The sequence below is a fragment of the Coregonus clupeaformis genome, unplaced genomic scaffold, assembly GCF_020615455.1.
Source record: "Coregonus clupeaformis isolate EN_2021a unplaced genomic scaffold, ASM2061545v1 scaf0641, whole genome shotgun sequence".
In the NCBI taxonomy this organism is placed as follows: Eukaryota; Metazoa; Chordata; class Actinopteri; order Salmoniformes; family Salmonidae; genus Coregonus; species Coregonus clupeaformis.
The window spans coordinates 72,541-89,402 of record NW_025534096.1 but is presented as its reverse complement, the minus strand read 5'-3'; the positions used below and the strand labels follow the sequence as shown (position 1 = coordinate 89,402).

The window sequence follows — 16,862 nt, the reverse complement described above, 5'->3', positions numbered from 1 at the left end:
TTCGATCAGATTCAAGTCCAGGCTCTGGCTGGGCCACTCAAGGACATTCAGAGACTTGTCACGAAGCCACTCCTGCGTTGTCTTGGCTGTGTGCTTAGGGTCGTTGTCCTGTTTGGAAGGTGAACCTTCGCCCCAGTCTGAGGTCCTGAGTGCTCTGGAGCAGGTTTTCATCAAGGATCTCTCTGTACTTTGCTCTGTTTGTCTCTCCCTCAATCCTGACTAGTCTCCCAGTACCTGCCGCTGAAAAACATCCCCACAGCATGATGCTGCCACCACCATGCTTCACCGTAGGGATGGTGGCAAGTTTCTTCCAGACGTGACGCTTGGCTTTCAGGCCAAATAATTCAATCTTGGTTTCATCAGACCAGAGAATCTTGTTTCCTTTTGGCAAACTCCAAGCGGGCTGTCATGTGCCTTTTACTGAGGAGTGGCTTCCCTCTGGCCACTGTACCATAAAGGCCTGATTGGTGGAGTGCTGCAGAGATGGTTGTCCTTCTGGAAGGTTCTCCCATCTCCACAGAGGAACTCTGGAGCTCTGTCAGAGTGAACATCAGGTTCTTGGTCACCTCCCTGACCGAGGCCCTTCTCCCCCGATTGCTCAGTTTGGCTGGGCGGCCAGCTCTAGGAAGAGTCTTGGTGGTTCCAAACTTCTTCCATTTAAGAATGATGGAGGCCACTGTGTTTTTGGGGACCTTCAATGCAGCAGACATTTTTTGGTATCCTTCCCCAGATCTGTGCCTCGACACAATCCTGTCTCGGAGCTCTACGGACAATTCCTTTTGACCTCATGGCTTGGTTTTTGCTCTGACATGCACTATCAACTGTGGGACTTTATATAGACAGGTGTGTGCTTTTCCAAATAATGTCAAATCAATTGAATTTACCACAGGTGGACTCCAATCAAGTTGTAGAAACATCTGAAGGTGATCAATGGAAACAGGATGCACCTGAGCTCAATTTCGAGTCTCATAGCAAAGGGTCTGAATACTTATGTAAATAAGGTATTTCATTTTTTTGTGTTTAATACATTTGCACAAATTTCTAAAAACCTGTTTTCGCTTTGTCATTATGTGGTATTGTGTGTAGATTGCTGAGGATTCTTATTTTTAAAAAAAAATCCATTTTAGAATAAGGCTGTAACGTAACAAAATGTGGAAAAAGTCAAGGGGTCTAAATACTTTCCGAAGGCACTGTAAATGTACGTATAGGGACGTTTAGTTAGGAAGCGTGACTTATCTGTACGTCCAGTAATATGAACAGCTTTCTGCTGATGTTGCACATGAAACATGAAACACATTGTACATGAACATGCTGCCGAGGAGAGGGGGATTCTCCTCTGTTTATAAACTCCCCAAATACACCTTTATTTTCTCTTTGTGAGAGAGGCAGCTGGCATGATTGATTGAATAACTATTTGATGAAGGAGGATTCTAGACTACATACTTAAGTGTGTGTCCCAAATAGCACCCTATTCCCTATAAATTACACTACTTTTGACAGGGCTCTGGTCAAAAGAAGTGCACTTTATAGGGAAAAAGGGTGTCATTTGAGACTCAGCCTTCTCCTGGTGATGTGTTTCAGATGTTTTTAGTGTGCTCTTATAGGAGAGGGGACGAGAGGTTTAAAAACCCTTCCCTTCACAGTGCACTGCTTTTGACCAGGGCCCATTCTGCTCTGATCTAAAGTAGTGCACTATTAAGGGAATAGGGTGTCATTTCAGATTGACCCTTTTGAGTTTAGGGAGTTCTAGCTTGTTTATACTGGACACATTCTATGGAAACCAACAGCACAATGCACTTGCGGTGTTTCTATAGAACACATTAATTTAGTCAACAGTGTTTGTATAGAACACAGTAATTTAGTCAACGGTGTTTGTATAGAACACAGTAATTTAGTCAACGGTGTTTGTATAGAACACAGTAATTCAGTCAACGGTGTTTGTATAGAACACAGTAATTCAGTCAACGGTGTTTGTATAGAACACAGTAATTCAGTCAACGGTGTTTGTATAGAACACAGTAATCGTCAACGGTGTTTGTATAGAACACAGTAATTCAGTCAACGGTGTTTGTATAGAACACAGTAATTCCTGTTATAGAACACAGTAATTTAGTAAATCGACCAACAGACTTTTGATTTGTAGGGTGTCTCCCAAATGGTGCACTACTTTAGACCAGAGAATATTAAGGGAATGGGATGCCATTTGGGGTGCACACGTAGCCTTTTGGGACGTATTGAAAATGGTTGAGCCTGATACTGAGACATAAATCATTTGGCCTAATCAATAATGTAATCAATCAGTGTCATTTAACTAACCTGGAAAATAACCTCTTCAGTGTACTCTAGTCTACTGCACTCCCTTGCTATTAAAAAACTTGTTTTGATCTAAAATACCTGACTAAAATACATGACTTTACCTTCAGTACCAATGTTAAGGAAATATATAATCAATACATGACTTTACCTTCAGTACCAATGTTAAGGAAATATATAATCAATACATGACTTTACCTTCAATACCAATGTTAAGGAGATCTATAATAAATACTTGTATAGGTTAAGCCGTATCAGATTGTCATTATCTGGTTGTTTTGACAACGTCAACTGATTGTTATTTGTGATATGTCGCTCTTCTTTTCTCTATTTGGTCCTGGAAGAAGCATCTTCCAGTGGGGATGTATGTACGCTTATGATTTTGACATTTTTAAAACATGTCTCGAGCTGAATTACTGTTGTTCTCTCTGTGTTGGTCTGTCTGGGGGTTAGAGACTGTTCTCTCTGTGTTGGTCTGTCTGGGGGTTAGAGACTGTTCTCTCCGTGTTGGTCTGTCTGGGGGTTAGAGACTGTTCTCTCTGTGTTGGTCTGTCTGGGGTTAGAGACTGTTCTCTCTGTGTTGGTCTGTCTGGGGGTTAGAGACTGTTCTCTCTGTGTTGGTCTGTCTGGGGTTAGAGACTGCTTCCGTGTTGGTCTGTCTGGGGGTTAGAGACTGTTCTCTCCGTGTTGGTCTGTCTGGGGGTCTAGGTTTAAGCACAACATTCAATAGGGAGAGAGGGAGGGGGCTGGGGAGGTAGAGAAGGAAGGGAGGGGGTGACATCATAACAGTCCCAAGATTACGTTACAACATCACCGTGAACATTGGAGCCAAATCGTTTCTACGTTCGAGTCCCAAATGGCACCCTATTCCCTACACAGTGCACTACTTTAGAACGGAGACCTCTGGGTGTCTATTGGAACCCTAGGGTGCCATTTGGGATGCATCCTAAAGATAGATCACTCAAGGTAGGTAGAAGTTGCTTCTTACCACAGATCTAGGATCAGGTAACTCTATCTCGAAATCCTAACTGTAACCATAAAGGGAATGTAGATAGATCTGATCCTGGACCATCGGTTAGGAGCAACATCTACCTCCTCACAGATTAAGTCTGGAGGAAGCACAAATCACACTTCAGGGCCTGTCTTGGAGTAGGAGTGCTGATCCTGGATCAGGTCCCCCCCTGTCCATATAATCTTGTACATTATTATCCAAAAGGCTAAACTGATTTTAGATCAGCATTTATACTCTGAGACACTTAATGAATACTGGCCCAGTCGCCCTCTAGGGGGAGATTAATAGAAATCTTAAATGTGACAAAAATAGATATCACTTAAAATGTCCCTCTGAAAAGCATTTCCTGGCATGAAATAATTCTAATGTATTTCTTATTTTCTGGTGTTGTATGTTGATTGATTTTCAATTTTTATTTTATTGCTATGAAGTTTCCAATAACACTTGTATTAACCTCAAACATATGAAAATGTAGCTATTTATCAAAATCCTCCAAATAAAGTAGAAAACCTGGTGTTGCGTGTCATTTTCCCTCTCTGCCACTAGATGGCACTATATATATATTATATTGGCGGAATCTGGGTCCAAGTAATGTATGTATGCCATTTAGCAGACTAACAGTCATGTCTGCATACAATTGTTAAGTATGGGTGTTCCCGGGAATTGAACCCACTGTGCTTGCTTAGCAAGCACCATGCTCTATCAACTGAGCTACAGTGAACCACAGTAATATTTTCCTAGTAGTAGCTTACCTGGGGTGTATTCAGGGATGGGAAACGCTCTGAATGTTGCAGATAGAAATAGAATGAATAGATCTGGCACGATTCCCTATCCTGTCTGAAAGACAATCACTTCTGTTCTACATGATACATTTCTATCAGGACATTCTGTAACGTTACATCCTCTGAACATTTCCCTGGTGCCTCTGCGTATCCATGGGAACCTGCATTCATTCACATTTCATTCACGTTGCCTTGCATTCATTCACGTTTATTGAAGAATTGCAGAAACACCAGAATCCGTTTTCTCTGGGTGGCCCGCACACTCCAGAGGGGTTCTGATAGTTCACCCAGCACCTTCTGTAGGTTGGTCTGTAGCCATGTCCTGGACCAGCCCCAAGCCCACCTAACTGGGTCGGAGGAAGCTTCACTAAGCCCATTGGACAGCGAAATGGAGCCGTCATCTATCCATTTCCCTCTGATCTGCAAACATGAACGGGCTATGGGCTAGACTAGGGGTTGGCTTGGCACTTTGTGGGCTAGCTCTGTGGGCTCAACCAGCGTGAGTCTAAGAGCCACGGTATGTTTTTGACCTGTGGTGTGTCAGATATGGGGGGATGATGGGTAAGTTGGGCCGGTGGTGGGTCAGATCTGGGAAATGTTGGGTAAGTTGGGTCTGTGGTGGGTCAGATCTGGGAAATGTTGGGTAAGTTGGGTCTGTGGTGGGTCAGATTTGGGTAAGTTGGGTCTGTGGTGGGTCAGATCTGGGAAATGTTGGGTAAGTTGGGTCTGTGGTGGGTCAGATCTGGGAAATGTTGGGTAAGTTGGGTCTGTGGTGGTCAGATTTGGGTAAGTTGGGTCTGTGGTGGGTCAGATCTGGGAAATGTTGGGTAAGTTGGGTCTGTGGTGGGTCTCAGAAGGTATGCTGGGCCTAGAGCCATGGTGGCTAGGAGAGCATGGGTCCTAGTTAGATCCTGGGACTGGGTATGTTTTGGTCTGTGGTGGGTCAGATCCGGGGTATGTTGGGTCTGTGGTTGGTCAGGCCTGGGGTATGGTGGGTCTGTGGTGGGTCAGATCCGGGGTATGGTGAGTCTGTGGTGGGTCAGGTCCGGGGTATGGTGGCTCTGTGGAAGGGCTGACGGCTGTACAGCAGAATGTAGGCGTTAGGAGACTGCACCAAGAAGTCCACTACCTCGCTCACGGCCGTGTCGTCAAAGTGGTGCCAGCTGCTGGACAGGGTACTGTGGCACAGGGCTGTGTAGTGACCCATGTCTAGGTCTCCTGTGTGGTTCTGGAGTGGGGTGAAGACACACACACACCGGTGGATTCATGTGTGTTCATGGTTATCTGTGTGTTTTTCGAGACAGGAGCATCAGGTGCATGAATGTGTGTATGTGCGTTCACATGTGTAGGTGTGTGTGTGTGTGGGTGTATATCACAGGAGGTTGGTGGCACCTTAATTGGGGAGGAGAGCCTCGTTGTAATGGCTAGAGCGAAATAGGTGGAATGGTATCAAATACATTAAACACATGGTTTCCATGTGTTCGATGCCGTTCCATTTGCTCCGTTCCAGCCATTATAATGAGCCGTCCTCCCTCTGCAGCCTCCTGTGGTGGATATGTGTGTGCGTGCCTGTGTGTGAACAGAAACTCACCACCACCGCGTAGAGAGAGTAGCTGGTGTGATTGGCTGAGGGGCTTGACAGGAAGGGGGTTAGGTCCAAACTGTCCAATGAGAACAACACATTGGTCCTCAACTTCCTCTTCTCGCTCCCATGGCAACCAAAACTGTAATGTCACACAGGGTCAGCGGTTTTTCGTTTTAAATAATGAACCGTTATTTATACAGGTTTGTCTCATTGACATGCATGATAGCAGCAGCAGCAGAGGTGAAGCTGATTTCTTTCCTGTTGATTAGACTGACGAGTTTCAGAAGAAAGTTATTTGTTACTGGACATTTTGAGCCTGTAATCGAACCCACAATTGCTGATGCTCCAGATACTCAAATAGTCTCAAGAAGGCCAGTTTTATTGCTTCTTTAATCAGCACAACAGTTTTCAGCTGTGCTAACATAATTGCAAAAGGGTTTTCGAATGATCAATAAGCCTTTTAAAATTATAAACTTGGATTAGCAAACACAACGTGCCATTGGAACACAGGACTGATGGTTGCTGATAATGGGCCTCTGTACGCCTATGTAGATATTCCATAAAAAATCAGCAATTTACAGCTACAATAGCCATTTACAACATTAACAATGTCTACACTGTATTTCTGATTAATTTGATGTTATTTTAATGGACAAAAAATTGCTTTTCTTTCGAAAACAAGGACATTTCTAAGTGACCCCAAACTTTTGAACGGTAGTGTATTTCTAATGAAGTGTTACATTATTACTGCCATTGACCTCTAGTTAGGGTTACATTGACCTCTAGTTAGGGTTACATTGACCTCTAGTTAGGGTACATTGACCTCTAGTTAGGGTTACATTGACCTCTAGTTAGGGTTACATTGACCTCTAGTGAGAGTTACATTGACCTCTAGTTAGGGTTACATTGACCTCTAGTTGGGGTTACATTGACCTCTAGTTAGAGTTACATTGACCTCTAGTTAGGGTTACATTGACCTCTAGGTAGGGTTACATTGACCTCTAGTTAGGGTTACATTGACCTCTAGTTAGGGTTAAATGTTAATGTGGTTAAAACCGCCGCTAGTGGAGCACATGGGGACGTGTGAAACGTACTCTCAGCCTGAGGTGTACCCACTTGCGATAAGCTAGCTCTCCGCGTGGCACCGACGGGTTAGACGCTTCAGGAGGGTGGTCACGTGTGCTGCTAGCAAGGCAAAGGTTCTGGGTTGGAGCCTCTGTGTGAGCCGAATAAGGAGGAAGCGGTACTCGCTAAGCAAGCAGCGTGACGTCCTTTACATTAGCACTAATACATCTGTACTATAGCATGATAGCATGGCCATCTAGTGACTACCGTGGGGAGGGCTGGGTTGGCAGCTACCCACCGTTTGAGGTGCAGCACCAGTATCTCAGGTGGTTTGGCCATGCTGGTGAGGACAGCTGTGTCTCTCTTCACTCCACACTCTGGACACAACTTCTGGTCTCCACACGTCAATGTACTCTGCTGGAAGAACAGCGACAGGCAGTCCTACAGGAAGGAGGAAGGGGGAGAGAGAGAGCGGGAGAAGAGAGTGTGGTTGCTGGCCTTATCTGAAAGAAGTATTGTACTGTCTGTCTGTATGTGATTAGTCTGTATGTGTTTAGTCTGTACGTGGTTAGTCTGTACGTGGTTAGTCTGTACGTGTTTAGTCTGTACGTGTTTAGTCTATGTGGTTAGTCTGTACGTGTTTAGTCTGTACGTGGTTAGTCTGTATGTGTTTAGTCTGTACGTGGTTAGTCTGTACGTGGTTAGTCTGTACGTGGTTAGTCTGTACGTGTTTAGTCTGTACGTGTTTAGTCTATGTGGTTAGTCTGTACGTGTTTAGTCTGTACGTGGTTAGTCTGTACGTGGTTAGTATGTACGTGGTTAGTCTGTACGTGGTTAGTATGTACGTGATTAGTCTATGTGGTTAGTCTGTACGTGGTTAGTCTATGTTTTTAGTCTGTACGTGGTTAGTCTGTACGTGGTTAGTCTGTACGTGTTTAGTCTGTACGTGTTTAGTCTATGTGGTTAGTCTGTACGTGTTTAGTCTATGTTTTTAGTCTGTACGTGGTTATTCTGTACGTGTTTAGTCTGTACGTGGTTAGTCTGTACGTGGTTATTCTGTACGTGTTTAGTCTGTACGTGGTTAGTCTGTACGTGGTTAGTCTGTACGTGTTTAGTCTATGTGTTTAGTCTGTACGTGGTTAGTCTGTATGTGTTTAGTCTGTATGTGGTTAGTCTGTGTGATTAGTCTGTACGTGTTTAGTCTGTATGTTTTTAGTCTGTACGTGGTTAGTCTGTATGTGGTTAGTTGTACCTGTAGGGAGCACTTGAATGAGTCAGCTGGTATAGGCAGAGACAGGATGGTGAAGACCTGGTTGCTGTGAGAGTGTCTGTCGCAGCGCAGACACATCATCTGGTAGCTGAGCTGTCCCTCGAAGAGACGTGTCACCACCGTAGAATCCCCCGCCGCTGGCGCCGAGCTGAGGGACTTCCTGCCCAGACACAACCGCTGGGAAGAACGTGTCTGACGCCTCTCCCCCTTCTGTAGCAAGGGAATCATATACACATACACACAAAGGATAAACACACTATCTGAATACCAAATCAGCCCCTAGCCCTCATCCCCTAGACACTTATCCCCTAGACACGTATCCCCTAGACACTTATCCCCCTATCCCTTAGGCACTTATCCCCAGACACGTATCCCCTAGACACTTATCCCCTATCCCTTAGGCACTTATCCCCTAGACACGTATCCCCTAGACACTTATCCCCTAGACACTTATCCCCTATCCACTTATCCCCTATACACTTATCCCCTAGACACGTATCCCCTAGACACGTATCCCCTAGACACTTATCCCCTAGACACTTACCCCTTATCCACTTATCCACTTATCCCCCTATCCACTTATCCCCTATCCCCTAGGCACTTATCCCCTAGACACTTATCCCTTAGGCACTTATCCCCTATCCTTTTATCCACTAGACACTTATCCCCTATCCCCTAGGCACTTATCCCCTAGACACTTATCCCCTAGACACTTATCCCTTAGGCACTTATCCCCTAGACACTTATCCCCTATACACTTATCCCCTAGACACTTATCCCCTATACACTTATCCCATATCCCCTAGACACTTATCCCCTGGACACTTATCCCCTATCCCCTAGACACTAGACACTTGTGTAGATCTGGAAGGATTGGATAGGTGTAAGCAATGTGGTGGCAGCTCCATCTCCTCTCCCCCTTCTCCATGGGAACACAACTTTAATGGTGGCAGCCAACCATATTCCTGGACAGCTAGTACTGGGTGTGTGCAGGCTTTTACTCCAACCTTACTCTAACCTTACACAGCTGTGCCATAGAGGCCCAGATCTTAGGTTTATGGCTCTTTCTCAAATTCTTCCTTTCCTCCTCACTCCTCTCTGACCTTCTCCTCCAATGGGTTTTGAGGAGGAGGCAAGGAGAGAGGACGAGGGAATCAAGAAAGAGAATGAGGCAGTGTGGATGGAGCTGCGTGGATGGAGCTGCTTGGATGGAGCTGCTTGGATGGAGCTGTGTGGATGGAGCTGCGTGGATGGAGCTGTGTGGATGGAGCTGCGTGGATGGAGCTACGTGGATGGAACTGTGTTGTGGCAAGACTGTGTGTGTCTGTGTGGATGGAGCTGTGTTGTGGCAGGACTGTGTGTGTCTGTGTGGATGGAGCTGCGTGGATGGAGCTGAGTGGATGGAGCTGCGTGGATGGAGCTGTGTTGTGGCAGGACTGTGTGTGTCTGTGTGGATGGAGCTGTGTTGTGGCAGGACTGTGTGTGTCTGTGTGGATGGAGCTTGCTGCGTCGTGGTGGAGCTGCGTGGATGGAGCTGTGTTGTGGCAGGACTGTGTGTGTCTGTGTGGATGGAGCTGCGTGGATGGAGCTGCGTGGATGGAGCTGTGTTGTGGCAGGACTGTGTGTGTCTGTGTGGATGGAGCTGCGTGGATGGAGCTGCGTGGATGGAGCTGTGTTGTGGCAGGATTGTGTGTGTCTGTGTGTACTTCCTTGAGGTCGTCATGCAGGGCGTTGAGCAGGAGGAGGAGCAGCTCCTGGGCGTCCTGCTGTGATTGGTTGTTGAACTGGGGGTGCAGGGAGGAGACCAAGGCCCTCATCTCCCCTGGGGAGGTGAAGCTGGTACCCCCCTGACCCTGCCACACCTCCTGGAGGAGGCGCACAAACACCCCCCGCTTACAGGACTGTTACGCCTGGGGAGGAGGGAGAGGAGGGCACGGGAGGAGAGGGAGAAGAGAGGGAGGGGAGGGAGGAGAGGAAGGAGGAGAGAGGGAGGGGAGGGAGGGGAGGGAGGAGGAGAGGGAGAAGAGAGGGAGGGGAGGGAGGAGGAGAGGGAGAAGAGAGGGAGGGGAGGGAGGAGAGGAAGGAGGAGAGAGGGAGGGGAGGGAGGAGAGGAAGGAGGAGAGGGAGAAGAGAGGGAGGGGAGGGAGGAGGAGAGGGAGAAGAGAGGGAGGGGAGGGAGGAGAGGAAGGAGGAGAGGGAGAAGAGAGGGAGGGGAGGGAGGAGAGGAAGGAGGAGAGGCATTGGAGGATGTAAGTTTCCCCCATCTAATGTAAAGTGCTTGGAGCACCTGGTAAAAAGTACTATTAAAAAATCTAATACAGACAGACAGACAGCCAGAAACACAGCCAGATAGACAGACAGCCAGCCAGCCAGCCAGCCAGCCAGCCAGCCAGCCAGGGTCTTACTTGGCCAGCTGGGTGTGTCTGTGTGAGCTGAGGAGGTGTTCCACCAGCGGCACGGTGGAGAAGAGACACTGCAGCACAGCGTTCATGTAGCAGGAGTTACCGCTGTTAGCCAGACCACACACGCCCGCCAGCCGCCTGTCCTCTCTCTTCCCCCGCTTTTCCCTCACCCACCACCCTGAGCTACACCCCCACTCATCCATGGGCATCACCTGACCCTGACCACCGCTGGAATTGGCTGCACTGGGGACCAATGAGAGGAGACAGAGCGACAGAGGTGAAAGGTCAGTACTGTAGCAGGCAGGCGTCAAGGCTGTGTGCTGGAAAACCTTGGTGGGGAAGTTATTGCTTGTGGTGCTCATTTAAATGCCCTGTCTTTTGCGTCTTTTCACCAGCGCTTACTTTTCACTTTCACTTTCGGGAGATTGAGTAGATACATGCCTGTCTGGTTCTGCTCCCTATGGTGTCATCATGCTAGAGAGAGCAGAACCAGACAGGCCAAATGGAACCCTATTCCATCACCTCACTGCCAGCCTGCAGACCAAGGTTACATCCCAAATGGAACCCTATTCCCTATTTAGTGCACTACTGTTGACCAGGGCCTCTGACCAAAATTAGTGCACTAAATAAGGAATAGTATGCCATTTGGGATGCAGCTTAGGCTTGAGGTATTGTCTAACCATGTCGACTAGGGGGCAGTCAACACCGTCCACTCACACAGGCTCAGATTCACACATGCATGACTCAGACTCACAGACAGACAGACAGACAGACAGACAGACAGACAGACAAGGCCCTGGGCCTCATCTCAACTCAGTCTTAACTGTGCCTCCGTGCTCTGTGTGTCTTTCTCACAATGCTGGGAGTCTGAGACTGTGTTCTGCGTTACTCTCAATTCAGACAAATTATCGTGCGTGCGTGAGAGAGAACTCAGCTAGATGACAGTGTATTAGCAATCCATCAACACTGACATCAAGCGCAGTCTCTTGTCTCAGTCATGTTTTATCATGATCATGCAGTACATATTCAAACTGCTGTGCACTGGAAATACTCTCAAAAACACAAATTATTCTGAGGTGTTTTGATGAGAAGGTGGATAGTCAAAGCTATATAGTTTAAAGCAGTCAGTTCTGACCTGATGTGAACTCACCTCCCATTGGCATCAACCATGTAGCTTCATGGCTTGTAGAGAACACTTCCCTCTGATACATGACTGACCTTTATGACATCATAGAAATCTAAGGCCTCCAAGTCCTCTGTTGGTTTGTTCAGGTTCTATATATGACATCATAGCAATCTAATCTCTGACTCAAAACCAACTTTGTTATTTTCTTGTATTTGATGGGTTTTCTGATCAATTAGATAAATCAAGTATTAATTGATTGCTGTTGAATCTAATCGTCTGTCTTCCTACTACCTGCTTTGGCAACATTGCTGACATGACAGATGAAAGCACAGCAAAGCATTATATCATTCAAAAGGAAAGGCAGAAAGAGAGAAACAGGCTAACAATATTTAGTGTGCCTCCCTCCTCAGGAGGAGGCGTGAAGCACCATGGCTAATTTAGATCCAGCAACAGCAGGCGAGTCGTCGTGACAACAATCACCCACACAGTGTTCTCTCTGGCACGGCAGCCAGGGACCTCGCAATTACCCACAAGCCTCCAGCACAGCCAGCTCTGCTCTGTTACATAAACCAAATCCACTTTCATGGTCCCAAATGGCAACCTATTCTCTTTGTACTGCACTACGTTTGACCAGCGCCCAAAGGGCACTATTTAGGTCACAGGGTGCCATTTGGGACACAGAATATGGCCAGTTATCCACACCAGGCAGTGTAGAATATGGTCATGTGTAGAGAACAAAGCTGTTAGCCTCGTTCAGCTCCTAATTAGAGGCTACAGATACAATGTGTGCTTTCCTCTCTCTAACCCTCAGGCTATTGATTAGCCGTGGTGCTGGTCTGTTTCTGCTACAGAGACATTCACTTTTCCCTGTTTTGCCAAACAAGACAAGACGGCGACGTAATGTTTTTTTAGATGGAGGATCAGTCTGGCACCCAGGCTAGAACCCAGACTAGAACCCAGACTGCACTCTTCGGCTGTCTGGGGAAAGGGGTTCTACATAGAACCCAATAGGGTTCTACATGGAACCAAAAGGGTTCTACCTGGAACCAAAAAAGGGTTCTTCAAAGGGTTCCTTTTTATTCTAAGAATGTAGAACCAAGGCTAGAACCCAGGATAGAACCAAGTCTAGAAACCCAGACTAAGGCCCAGGCTTTTGATAGGCTATGGTCTAATGACTATGAAGTGATTCAGGCTGTTCTGTTCTGCATGGTGCCCACACAGTGACAGACTGGGACAAAATAAACTGACGATAATTGGAGTCTTCTAGCCTGTCTCATGTAGGAGGAGGCTTAATAACATGTGACTGGTCTAAATGCTGACATGGAACGCACCTGTTCTGCCAGATGTTCTGCCAGATGTTCTGCCAGATGTTCTGCCAAGGTGCCACAGTTGCAGGGGGCTACAGTTGTGTATAAGCCATGTGACCTGGCATCTACAGTGGGGAAAAAAGTATTTAGTCAGCCACCAATTGTGCAAGTTCTCCCACTTAAAAAGATGAGAGGCCTGTAATTTCCATCATAGGTACACGTCAACTATGACAGACAAAATGAGGAAAAAAAATCCAGAAAATCACATTGTAGGATTTTTTATGAATTTATTTGCAAATTATGGTGGAAAATAAGTATTTGGTCAATAACAAAAGTTTCTCAATACTTTGTTATATACCCTTTGTTGGCAATGACACAGGTCAAACGTTTTCTGTAAGTCTTCACAAGGTTTTCACACACTGTTGCTGGTGTTTTGGCCCATTCCTCCATGCAGATCTCCTCTAGAGCAGTGATGTTTTGGGGCTTTGCTGGGCACCACGGACTTTCAACTCCCTCCAAAGATTTTCTATGGGGTTGAGATCTGGACACTGGCTAGGCCACTCCAGGACCTTGAAATGCTTCTTACGAAGCCACTCCTTCATTGCCCGGGCGGTGTGTTTGGGATTATTGTCATGCTGAAAGACCCAGCCACGTTTCATCTTCAATGCCCTTGCTGATGGAAGGAGGTTTTCACTCAAAATCTCACAATACATGGCCCCATTCATTCTTTCCTTTACACGGATCAGTCGTCCTGCTCCCTTTTCAGAAAAACAGCCCCAAAGCATGATGTTTCCACCCCCATGCTTCACAGTAGGTATGGTGTTCTTTGGATGCAACTCAGCATTCTTTGTCCTCCAAACACGACGAGTTGAGTTTTTACCAAAAAGTTATATTTTGGTTTCATCTGACCATATTACATTCTCCCAATCCTCTTCTGGATCATCCAAATGCACTCTAGCAAACTTCAGACGGGCCTGGACATGTACTGGCTTAAGCAGGGGGACACATCTGGCACTGCAGGATTTGAGTCCCTGGCGGCGTAGTGTGTTACTGATGGTAGGCTTTGTTACTTTGGTCCCAGCTCTCTGCAGGTCATTCACTAGGTACCCCCATGTAGTTCTGGGATTTTTGCTCACCGTTCTTGTGATCATTTTGACCCCACGGGGTGAGATCTTGCGTGGAGCCCCAGATCGAGGGAGATTATCAGTGGTCTTGTATGTCTTCCATTTCCTAATAATTGCTCCCACAGTTGATTTCTTCAAACCAAGCTGCTTACCTATTGCAGATTCAGTCTTCCCAGCCTGGTGCAGGTCTACAATTTTGTTTCTGGTGTCCTTTGACAGCTCTTTGGTCTTGGCCATAGTGGAGTTTGGAGTGTGACTGTTTGAGGTTGTGGACAGGTGTCTTTTATACTGATAACAAGTTCAAACAGGTGCCATTAATACAGGTAACGAGTGGAGGACAGAGGAGCCTCTTAAAGAAGAAGTTACAGGTCTGTGAGTGCCAGAAATCTTGCTTGTTTGTAGGTGACCAAATACTTATTTTCCACCATAATTTGCAAATAAATTCATTAAAAATCCTACAATGTGATTTTCTGGATTTCTTTTCCTCAATTTGTCTGTCATAGTTGACGTGTACCTATGATGGAAATTACAGCCCTCTCTCATCTTTTTAAGTGGGGAGAACTTGCACAATTGGTGGCTGACTAAATACTTATTTTCCCCACTGTAGGCATACTGCTCTGGTTTGGTACGAGGTATGGAACATGAGGAAAGGAAAAGATGTAAGTGATTGGCCACCTATCTGTTCTGATCTCTCCTTTCTTTTCAATAGTGGTTAGTTTTCCATGACTGTATCACGCCAGAGCCTGTATACATGTCCACAGTCGTAACAGTTTCCAAAACTAAATCTGCTGACTCTGTTCTCAGACGATAACAGTTTCCTCTGTGTGGCCTCACTGCTCTACCACAGATCTAGGATCGGCTTGCCTGCTCTACCACAGATCTAGGATCGGCTTGCCTGCTCTACCACAGATCTAGGATCAGCTTGCCTGCTCTACCACAGATCTAGGATCAGCTTGCCTGCTCTACCACAGATCTAGGATCAGCTTGCCTGCTCTACCACAGATCTAGGATCAGCTTGCCTGCTCTACCACAGATCTAGGATCGGCTTGCCTGCTCTACCACAGATCTAGGATCGGCTTGCCTGCTCTACCACAGATCTAGGATCAGCTTGCCTGCTCTACCACAGATCGAGGATCAGCTTGCCTGCTCTACCAGTCCTAGGCTAAGTCCCAATTATCTCCCCTTCCTCCCAAGTGTTCACTACCCTTCACTGATTTAAGAGGAAATGACTTGTATAAGAAATGATGGGAACTCCCACCAGCCTATGCCTTTACCAATCCAATGCTTTTAGATTTGTGGTAAGTAGTGAACAAGTGTACACTTCAGGAGGAAGGAGATATTATTGGGACGCACCCCTATCACAAAACTGAGCTCAGACATGTGTCTCAGCAAGGACAAACTTCATCCTTCTTCCTGATTCATTTCTGATACAGTCAGGTGAACCAGGTGTGTTAGTGAGTCAGGTGAGCCAGGTGTGTTAGTGAGTCATGTGAACCAGGTATGTTAGTGAGTCAGGTGAACCAGGTGTGTTAGTGAGTCAGGTGAACCAGGTGTGCTAGTGAGTCAGGTGAACCAGGTGTGTTAGTGAGTCAGGTGAGCCAGGTGTGTTAGTGAGTCAGGTGAACCAGGTGTGCTAGTGAGTCAGGTGAACCAGGTGTGTTAGTGAGTCCGGTGAACCAGGTGTGTTAGTGAGTCAGGTGAACCAGGTGTGTTAGTGAGTCAGGTGAACCAGGTGTGTTAGTGAGTCAGGTGAACCAGGTGTGTTCGTGAGTCAGGTGAGCCAGGTGTGTTAGTGAGTCAGGTGAACCAGGTGTGTTAGTGAGTCAGGTGAACCAGGTGTGTTAGTGAGTCAGGTGAACCAGGTGTGTTAGTGAGTCAGGTGAACCAGGTGTGTTAGTGAGTCAGGTGAACCAGGTGTGTTAGTGAGTCAGGTGAACCAGGTGTGCTAGTGAGTCAGGTGAACCAGGTGTGTTAGTGAGTCAGGTGAACCAGGTGTGTTAGTGAGTCGGGTGAACCAGGTGTGCTAGTGAGTCAGGTGAACCAGGTGTGAGTGAGTCAGGTGAGCCAGGTGTGTTAGTGAGTCAGGTGAACCAGGTATGTTAGTGAGTCAGGTGAACCAGGTGTGTTAGTGAGTCAGGTGAACCAGGTGTGTTAGTGAGTCAGGTGAGCCAGGTGTGTTAGTGAGTCAGGTGAACCAGGTGTGCTAGTGAGTCAGGTGAACCAGGTATGTTAGTGAGTCCGGTGAGCCAGGTGTGTTAGTGAGTCAGGTGAACCAGGTGTGTTAGTGAGTCAGGTGAACCAGGTGTATTAGTGAGTCAGGTGAACCAGGTGTGTTCGTGAGTCAGGTGAGCCAGGTGTGTTAGTGAGTCAGGTGAGCCAGGTGTGTTAGTGAGTCAGGTGAACCAGGTGTGTTAGTGAGTCAGGTGAGCCAGGTGTGTTAGTGAGTCAGGTGAACCAGGTATGTTAGTGAGTCCGGTGAGCCAGGTGTGTTAGTGAGTCAGGTGAACCAGGTGTGTTAGTGAGTCAGGTGAACCAGGTGTGTTAGTGAGCCAGGTGTGTTAGTGAGTCAGGTGAACCAGGTGTGTTAGTGAGTCAGGTGAGCCAGGTGTGTTAGTGAGTCAGGTGAACCAGGTGTGCTAGTGAGTCAGGTGAACCAGGTATGTTAGTGAGTCCGGTGAACCAGGTGTGTTAGTGAGTCAGGTGAGCCAGGTGTGTTAGTGAGTCAGGTGAGCCAGGTGTGTTAGTGAGTCAGGTGAACCAGGTATGTTAGTGAGTCCGGTGAACCAGGTGTGTTAGTGAGTCAGGTGAACCAGGTGTGTTAGTGAGTCAGGTGAACCAGGTGTGTTAGTGAGTCATGTGTGTTAGTGAGTCAGGTG

At 46.9% G+C, this 16,862-nt stretch overlaps 2 protein-coding genes across 2 annotated transcripts; both read right to left on the bottom strand.

Annotated features, from left to right (window-relative positions):
- Positions 1 to 4,304: 4,304 nt before the first annotated feature.
- On the bottom strand, positions 4,305 to 9,905 carry LOC121566656 (putative ubiquitin carboxyl-terminal hydrolase 50). The gene is made up of 5 exons (XM_045216226.1): positions 9,734 to 9,905; positions 8,010 to 8,237; positions 7,056 to 7,198; positions 5,699 to 5,831; positions 4,305 to 5,335 (listed from the first exon to the last, which is right to left on the bottom strand). Exons 1-5 carry the CDS (start codon positions 9,842 to 9,844, stop codon positions 5,147 to 5,149), a joined length of 804 nt encoding a protein of 267 aa, XP_045072161.1. The 5' UTR covers positions 9,845 to 9,905; the 3' UTR covers positions 4,305 to 5,146.
- A 523-nt stretch (positions 9,906 to 10,428) lies between these two features.
- Positions 10,429 to 11,634, bottom strand: LOC123485271 (putative ubiquitin carboxyl-terminal hydrolase 17-like protein 23). Its single transcript, XM_045216225.1, has 2 exons — positions 11,580 to 11,634; positions 10,429 to 10,672 (listed from the first exon to the last, which is right to left on the bottom strand). The coding sequence occupies exons 1-2, from the start codon at positions 11,597 to 11,599 to the stop codon at positions 10,429 to 10,431; spliced, it is 264 nt and encodes an 87-aa protein (XP_045072160.1). The 5' UTR covers positions 11,600 to 11,634.
- Positions 11,635 to 16,862: the final 5,228 nt, after the last annotated feature.

What these genes read in the sequence shown, in the direction of transcription:
- LOC121566656 (XM_045216226.1), bottom strand. Translation starts at nt 9,844, where the DNA reads ATGAGGGCCTTGGTCTCCTCCCTGCACCCCCAGTTCAACAACCAATCA. An exon ending in CATTCAAGTGCTCCCTACAG is followed by an intron (nt 7,199 to 8,009) that starts GTACAACTAACC and finishes TCCTTCCTGTAG; the next exon opens with GACTGCCTGTCGCTGTTCTT. An exon ending in ACTCTCTCTACGCGGTGGTG is followed by an intron (nt 5,336 to 5,698) that starts GTGAGTTTCTGT and finishes ACCCCACTCCAG; the next exon opens with AACCACACAGGAGACCTAGA.
- LOC123485271 (XM_045216225.1), bottom strand. Translation starts at nt 11,599, where the DNA reads ATGGTTGATGCCAATGGGAG. An exon ending in ATGGTTGATGCCAATGGGAG is followed by an intron (nt 10,673 to 11,579) that starts GTGAGTTCACAT and finishes ATTGGTCCCCAG; the next exon opens with TGCAGCCAATTCCAGCGGTG.